General features: G+C 33.6%; 1 protein-coding gene across 2 annotated transcripts; it reads right to left on the reverse strand.

Annotated features, from left to right (window-relative positions):
- Window positions 1-293: 293 nt before the first annotated feature.
- Window positions 294-3,338, reverse strand: LOC108328604 (protein VAPYRIN). 2 transcript variants are annotated; one of them, XR_008246739.1, is made up of 2 exons: window positions 1,242-2,900; window positions 294-556 (listed from the first exon to the last, which is right to left on the reverse strand). XR_008246739.1 is itself a non-coding variant. In XM_017562487.2 (1 exon), exon 1 carries the CDS (start codon window positions 2,898-2,900, stop codon window positions 1,332-1,334), a length of 1,569 nt encoding a protein of 522 aa, XP_017417976.1. In that variant the 5' UTR covers window positions 2,901-3,338; the 3' UTR covers window positions 981-1,331. The 2 variants fall into 2 exon arrangements, 1 of the variants encoding a protein (XP_017417976.1); XM_017562487.2 differs by lacking the exon at window positions 294-556 and having other exon boundaries at window positions 981-3,338.
- Window positions 3,339-8,906: the final 5,568 nt, after the last annotated feature.

Raw genomic sequence — 8,906 nt, forward strand, 5'->3', positions numbered from 1 at the left:
TTTTAGCAAAAATTATACGTAAATATAAATTGATTGTTTTAAAAAGTGATACAAAATTATTTTTAAAAGCAATATAGCTACAACGAGACAATCCATTTAAAATAAAATATGACTTTATATACGTTTTTCTATGTAAAAAATATATTGCATTTTGTAGAGTTAGATCCAAAAGTTAAATGGAGAAAATTGAAGGCTAAAAATGAGAGAATTTTTTGCAAAGCAGAGAAATTATACTTGTTTAAAAAGGCAAATGTTAGTAAAATTCTTGGTCTCTAACTTATTTGAGATAATTAGAAACAAGTATTTAAGACCTTGTTTGAAATTTTGGATGTTATTTTCATGAATTTTTCGGAATGTCACAGGGCCCAATAAATGAAAGTGATTCTGTAACATAGATGCAGTCTGTTTTCGTTGGCCGAACTACACAAATCAAAGTATTCTTCTAAAGGCTTTTGCTCGTGCACCCCACCATTATTAAATGCACCCCATACTAACAACAAATATTAAGATACTCTTTCTCATTGAACCAATCACCGCAGCTTCTATCATTGCCACACTGCAGAAAAAGAAGAAGAGAGGAAGAATGATACAGAGAAAGAAGAGAGAGAATTCATTGTGAAAAAAAAAAGCTCATTTCGGAAAATTCTTTTATTAACACATTTCATGTGTTCTAGAAAGTTTATTGTAGAAAACTGATTGTATTATATATAAAATGTTTGTTACGGAAATCTTATTCCAGAAATTCCATTTCAAAACTACTGTTTCGGAATCATATTCCAAAAATTATAGAAAGTGTGTTTTTGGAAGATTTTATACAACAGATAATCCAAAAATTACTTTACGAAAGCTAAAATGTCATTTTGAAAATTCACTTAAATTGTGCATCCTCCAAGACTTCACCTTTAACCACACCTTAAAGTCATTCTGAAGTTACATGACTTTATTATAAATCCGAAAAGAAAAAGGAAATTGGATTAAACTAATCAAAGTCATGTCTCAATCGGATTTTATTTTGGGAATTCATTATTTATTTACAATAAAGTCGTGGCAACTAGACGCAACTTTGTCACAGTGGTATTTAGAAGTTATACATTTCAGTTGAAGAAAATACATGAATTTTGTAAATTTTCTGTGACCATGAAGCCTAAGAAGTGGGATTTAATTCTTACAATTCATAATATGTAGTTGTGAGCATGCAAAAACAAAGAATAGTGAAAAAGATATATAGCAGTGTCATTCACCTGGGTGATGGTGATGGTGATGGCATTGAATGATTATAATAAGGAAAGAAGATGTTGAAGAAATCTACAATTTTTGTGCACAAACCATAACTAGAGCACAGCCAAAGGCATTGACCGATCAAAGCTCCCCCGAATCGATCGCTCCCTCCTTCTTCCCATTTTCTTCTTCTTCGTCTTCACCTCCACAAGTTCTTCTCCATGTGCCACGTGTCCCAAGCTCTCCGCACCGCCGCTAACCAGCACCCTCGTAATCCCAACGTAACCCAACGCCTCCGCGATCTGCAGCGCCGTCACGCCCTTGTTAGTCCTCGCCTCAACATCCGCCCCCTTCTTCACCAGCACCTCCGCCACGTCAGCATGCCCCGACTCCACTGCGCAGTGCAGCGCACTGTACCCCTCCTCATCCCTCGCGTCCACGTCGCTGCCTCTCTCCAACAAAACCCTAACAGCCTCCACCCTCCCCTTGAAACAAGCCCTGTGGAGCGCCGTCCACCCGTGCTGGTCCCTTCCGTTCACCACCGCGCCGCCCTCGATCAGCCGCTTGATGCTCCTCACCTCCCCCCTCCTCGCCGCCGAGCACAGCCCGTCCCCGAGCCCCAGCGCGTCAAACACGCCCGCATGCCCGTTCTCCGCCGCCACGTCGTACGCTGTCCTACTCGCGAAGTTCCTCACGTCCTTGTTCGCCCCTTTCTTCAGCAACAGCTTCACCATCTCCTCGTCGCCCACACCCGCCGCCACGTGCAGACACGTATCACCCTCTCGCGAGTCGCGAACGTCGGTTCGCGCGTCGTTCGCCAGCAACATCCTCACGAAATCTCTCTCGCCATGCTTCACTGCAAGGTGCAGCGCGGTTTCGCCGTCTTTGGTCAACGAGTCAACATTCGCGCCTTTGAGTAACAGCAGCCGCAGAACCTCCACGTGCCCTTCTCGCGCCGCCAAATGAATCGCACCCAAAGACGAGGTTTCCGTTCTCTCTGTGGTGGCCTTGTGAGCTAACAGAAGCTCAACGGTCAGTTCTTCGCCCAAAGAGCAGGCTTTTTCCAGAGGGGTCATGCCAGAACGATCTTTTGCTTCGATGTCTGCGTTGAACTCGAGGAGTAATTGAACTAGGTCGGGTCTGCTCTTGGAAATCGCCACGTGGAGGAGCGTGTCGCCGTTTGAGTCAACGGAGTCAACGGCTTTCCATGAAGCTTCACTGTGTTCGAGAGCTTCTCTGATTTCGTCAATGGAGCCGTCGTGGACTAGCTGAGCGAGAATGAGCGAGCCGACGAAGATGATCTTGATGCCGCTGTCGATGAAGACTTGTTTCTTCTTGGCCGTGAACCAATCGGAGGGAACGGACTCGAACATGGAGGAGGGTTCTTTGATGGTGGCGCCGGGAACCACGACGCTGTGGAGGAGGAAGGAGTCTTCGGAGTGAGGGAGAGTGGAGCCTTGTGGGAGATGGTAGAGGATTTCTACGGTTACCGAGGCTAACGGGGATATGATCCCAGATTGAGGCTTGACAGTGTAACGCGTTTTGATCAACGGTTGAATTCTGAAGGCCACAGGCATCGTGTACATAACATTGCGTAAGGTGATTTTGCCATGGCATTTTTGGCCTGGCTCCATCCTTATCGAAACAGTGTTCGTCGGGTCTACTTTTATTAGCCTGTCCATGCTTCTGTTTTACAGTTCTCACTCACTCTTTCTGATCGATCACTGTTCTGAAGGAGAAGGAAAAGCCATGAAGGTGAAGGATTTTGAGGAAGGTGTAATGGGAAAGAAAGGGTATATGTATATATGCATGGATTATGTATGTATGTATGAAGGGCCGGCTTAAATTACTGAGAAAGTGCCAAGTGGTGCTGTAAAAAACAATGGTGACTTGTTCTATTCGGCGTCTCTATTCAACAACTCACAGTTGTGCAAGTTAAAAGCCTGATAACCGATCTCTGTCTTCTTTCTGCATGTCATTATCATTGTAAAGGCCACTTTGTTCTTAAATGGTGACTTTTGTTTTTAATTAAGAATCCTGACGTATGGTGATAGTATTATATATGGATGTTTGTTGCCACAAGAATGAGTATAAAATTGTAATGCTGCTGGATGCCTTTCCATTGTTTTCTATTTTATTTCCCCTCCTTGTTCTCTATGTATTATGAGAAAGTTGCGTTTCCAAATACTTATTATTATATCTCTTAGTTCATTATTGGGTTTGGCCCTTTGGAAAAACATTCTGGTGTGAAGAACAATATGTAAATTTTATATGTTAAAGTCTGAGTGATCAAGGTGGGTTTTGTTTACTTCGCCACCTAAGGTCACATAGTTTATCCATTAAATACTGTAATGTTGCTTTCTTCTTTAGTGTTACCTGTTGTTTTTTGCCTTTTACTTGATGGATCAGCAGCCTAAATGTGATTCCTTCTTGTTATTTGCAAGCACACCCTCGTTAGTAGCAATTTCAAAATTTGGGTAGGTAGCTTATGCACCCCTAACTCTGCTTTAAGAGATCAATTTTGATAAACATATGCAGTACTTTAGTATATATATTTCATAACACTGTTTTCTGCATCAATACAAACTTTGGGTGGTATATTATCCTAGAAAATAGTGTTTTCCCCTTCATCTTTTTGAATGGCTAAGGTCATTAGATGATTTTTTGTCTTTTTTTTTTCAAATATAGTTGATGAAAAGTCACATAAGGTTTAATAATTTATCTATTGTCTTTCTTAAAAGTTAGTTTTAACTTTTGGCTTCACCACGTCGCTCTCTATTAACTGGAATCTGCAAAATCCATTTCAATGTTATGAGAATGAAAGTGATACTGTGTGTTAGCTGTGTTGGTTTGATTAGTAGTGCTTGTTTTGACGTAATGTATTATGGTGAATGGCAACAAAACGCTATAAGAAACAAAGATTATATCTTCTTGTCGAGGAAAATACATGGAAAATAAAATATTCTTCGGAAACTAAATTGTATCCTAACAACGGGATAAACAATAATAGTAAGAGTAATGGTACTTTTATAAATATTTACATTGTTACATGTTACAATGATAAAATTATCATAAAAAATAAAATTTTATATTTTAAAAAAATGAAAGAGTAAAAAAAGATAATATCAAATAAAAAAATTTGTTTATATATCAAAATATCATTTCTCTAATGGACATATTACAAAATGGGTAAACATATATGAAACAAAAAGGGAAAAAAACTCAGCACCTATGGAACATTTTTCCAAGGAACTTACACATCACTTACATTTTTTTATTTTTTTATAAAAATAAAATTATTAGTTTAATTTTGAATTCTTACTTTCAAAATTTATAAATATAAATAATCGAAAAAAATAAGCACATTTAATTATTTATAAAAGGTTAATACAGATAATACATATAACTAAAATAAAGACAATAAAAAACATGATGGTAAAAAGACAACATTTCGTAAAAACAACAAGATTGAAAAAATTACACCACAATGAAAAATTATTACGTCGTGGACTAGAAGTGTTTTTTTTTTTTAGTTTTAAGTGTGTATAACTATTATTAAAAATCATTCTGTGGGTACAATAATTTTTGTGATATTGGAATTGCTCTTACTTCGTGATGATGCGGTATGTCGTGAAAGGGAATAATTTTCATTTGCATTTACTTAAGAAGACAAATTTGTAGAAAATTACTAGTGGTGGAGTTGTATGAGATCGCACAACTTTAAAAGAATGAAATTGTAAATGTGTTTATCTAAGTTGTAAAGGATTGCAGACTTTAGTTTATTTGAATTTTTTTTAGTAAAATCATATTATGTGTCAAGATTTTTGTTTGGAAGAAATTTTTTTATCATAATTGAGATGGTGTTCACTAACACGACTTCATTTTCATATGATATTTTTCTTTTACTTTTTATTGTAAAGTCGTGGTTGCTTATATTTTTTGCCATCATGCTCATGATAACAATTTTAGTATAAGCTATTTTTTTTCTATGAAGTGATGCTTATTTTCATGATTTTCATTTTTAAATTTTTTTTTGCTAAAGTTGTGCACCTAGCACATTTTTTCTTTGATATTTTTATGTTTAAAATTTTATAAAAATAATATAAATTTTTTATTTTTATAAAATGATTTGATATTTAAAATTTGATTTAATTGAATATTTTTAACAAATACTTTCTTATAATATAATGTTGTAATTTTATTTTTGAGATTTTAATTAATTTAGTTGAATGGAGTCATTTATATTAATAGAATGTATAACTGAAAATTTTAATATAATAAGACTATAATAAATTTTATAATTTTGAAATAATAAAAAATAAATTAATAAAATGGGGAAACAAAAATTACAAAATGATACATCATTGCTTATATAGACAATTTTCTCGATTGTGACTTTTGTTACAATAATAAAAACATTTTTTTTCTTACTTTGTGTTAATTGATCCATTTTATTATGGATATGAGTAGCAATTGGTCTTTCTGATATTTTATGATGCATTTGATGGTCTAGAATAATGTTGGAACTTGTATAGATAGACCAATAATCATGATTTCAGACAAGATAAAATTAAAGCTTGTAAGACTTGTAAATGTTTTGTAAATTATACACATGGTCAATAAATGGTACCAGTTATAAGTGACAAAAAGAATAAACAACAATAACATGAAAACATGACGATCTTAGAGCTTGAAACTCCCCATAATAATTTCACATGTCACTTAACCATGTATGACATTGGTCGTCGACGTAGTTAGGGAGTCACTATCACCTGAGCATCATACACAAAGCCTTATCGATCATATAATTGTACATGGTCAATCTTTGTTCATTTTTCTTGAATAATGTTGTGATATCTTTAAGGTATCGATGTCTTTCTCGCAACAAACAATATGTCTTTATTCTTCATTTAACGAACCAATATTTGTTCTTTCAAATATCATTTTAACAAGAGTGGCAATTGGTAACGAAAATGGGGAAACAAAAAATGGGGAAACAAAAATTACAAAATGATACATCATTGCTTATATAGACAATTTTCTCGATTGTGACTTTTGTTACAATAATAAAAACATTTTTTTTCTTACTTTGTGTTAATTGATCCATTTTATTATGGATATGAGTAGCAATTGGTCTTTCTGATATTTTATGATGCATTTGATGGTCTAGAATAATGTTGGAACTTGTATAGATAGACCAATAATCATGATTTGAGACAAGATAAAATTAAAGCTTGTAAGACTTGTAAATGTTTTGTAAATTATACACATGGCAATTGGTAACGAAAATGTTCCCTTTAAAATAAAGTTCATTCTTTTAACAACATTAATTCATATGTATACACCTCTTACCTCCATCAAATATTGGAGTCCACTTTTCTTGCAGTATTTGATCTATCCACAAAACTGCATGTGGGAACTTTGACCTCATAACTGACAATTTTTCTTAAATAGTTTATTGTTTCATTTCATAACCTAAAATAAAGTAAATGGTATGAGATGGAGTAATAATATGTAATGTTAAATGCAATTATTAAATGTCGTTTAGAATTATAATTCAACGTAAAATGATATAAAACGTTGAATGCCTCAGCGTTAGACTTCAAAAGGTTAGTGAATTCAATAAAAAATTGAGCGGGAGATTGAAAATTCATTCACTATATCTTAGCGCGCGAGACCATCTTCTCTGCTCAAACTTTTTTCAAACGAAGTTTGACGACCATCACATGTAATCTTTCTTTCATTTGATACAAATGCATGTTAATTAACTACTTTAAGTATGATTTTCATTTGTTTTCACCAATTTTTTTCGTGTTCTTGTTCTTCATAAGCGCATTCTGCTTTCTCTCTCACTGGTGGCAATACTTTATTCCGATGAACCCACCTTTTAAAGGTTAGTTTTCGTTTTCGTTTTCGTTTTGAAGAACTTATTTGTTGAACTTGTTTGTTGTTTTTTTTTTATTTAACTTGTTTGTTGTTGTTTGGTTGAACTTGTTTGTTGTTGTTTGATTGAACTTGTTTATTGTTTGTTATTGTTATTTGTTGTTAATCCTATATTACTGTTTATAGTTATGCTTTTCAGGTCTCGTAGAGTTGTAAAAAATGATTACAATTAATTAAAGTCGTATATTGACAAAATTCGACGTAAAGTTAACGTCATATATTGACACAATTTGACGTTAAATTAACGTCAAATTTTTTAAATTTGACGTCAATTTAACGTCTTCCGATATGACGTCATTCTCGAATTGGACGTGAAAGGCCAAAAATATTCGACGTTGTACGTTGTTTTTGTACTAGGTGGGTGAGAATAGATTCAGAACTAAAGTTTGTGAAAATAGTTTAATTGGTAGAATTTAAAGATTACCAAAATACCCTTACTAGTATAAGTAACAAAAAATGATAATTGTTAATATTATTTATATTTGTAAATATTATTATAAGGAGAGAAAAAATAAAAATTAATTTTTAACATGAAAAAATTGTATTATTATTATTATTAGTATTTATTATTATTATTATTATTATTATTATTATTATTATTATTATTATTGTTATTATTATTGTTGTTGTTGTTATTATTATTATTAACGCATGTGGGAATCGAATACCACATGGTGGAACCGAATACCACATAGTAAAACTGCATACAAGAGGCTGTAATCGAATACCTTTGTTGAATCAAATAAAGGTCGCGTAACCGAATACATCTCCAAGTGGAATCGGATCCAGTCTCCACGGTTCCAACAACGTCCTCCTCTTCCACTTCGCTTGCAACCTCCATCACAAGACAACCTTTCATCTTCAACCTCTTCAATGTTCACATTAACGGAGACCACGAAGATCCACTTCAATGGCTACGAGTATGGATGAACGTATGGTTGTTTGCTCTTCAGGGACATTTGGTAATTTTACTCGCAATCATCGCAAATCCAACCTACCATGTGAGGATTCACTTTTTCTCCAATCCCTCAAATCCTCTTAATCACTTGCTTTTAAATCCTTGAAAACAAACACGGTAAATTTCACAATTCCTTTCTCGTAAATCACCTCAAATAATACATTCGGTCCAAATGAACATAGCCTAAAGAGGTGTATATATATATATATATATATATATATATATATATATATATATATATATATATATATATATATATATATATATTTGCTTGTTCATTTGAATAGTGAAATCAAGTGTTGTGTACCAGTATACTTAAGATGAATATATCCTATTGAACATGATATAAAGATTTTGAAAAGGTACGTCAAAAATCAATATCGTCAAGAAGCTTCAATGATTGAAAGGTATATTGCTGGAGAAAATATCGAATTTTGTTCAGATTACATGACTAAAGCAAATTCATAGGAGTTCCTCGCATATCATAGTTGAACAGATATTCTAGGGTTAAATATGTTTTTGATCCCTTAACTTTCAGTGAAAATTGGAATTAGTCCCTCTTCAAAACTTTGGACTAATTTAGTCCCCAAACTTTAAAAATGTATGAATTTAGTCCTTTTAACCAAATTTTGTTAACTTTATTTGATGTTTCAAACACATTTCTCAGTTAACATTGAAGCAAAAATATGTCAAACGGTATAAACAACTCAAATACTATCATGAAACGCACCTGAAACATCAAATAAACCTAACAAAATTTAGTTAAAAGGACTAAATTCACACATTT

The sequence above is a fragment of the Vigna angularis genome, chromosome 2 (genome assembly GCF_016808095.1).
Source record: "Vigna angularis cultivar LongXiaoDou No.4 chromosome 2, ASM1680809v1, whole genome shotgun sequence".
Taxonomy (NCBI): Eukaryota; Viridiplantae; Streptophyta; class Magnoliopsida; order Fabales; family Fabaceae; genus Vigna; species Vigna angularis.

Coding starts and splice junctions, on each gene's coding strand:
- LOC108328604 (XM_017562487.2), bottom strand. CDS start 2,900: ATGGACAGGCTAATAAAAGTAGACCCGACGAACACTGTTTCGATAAGG.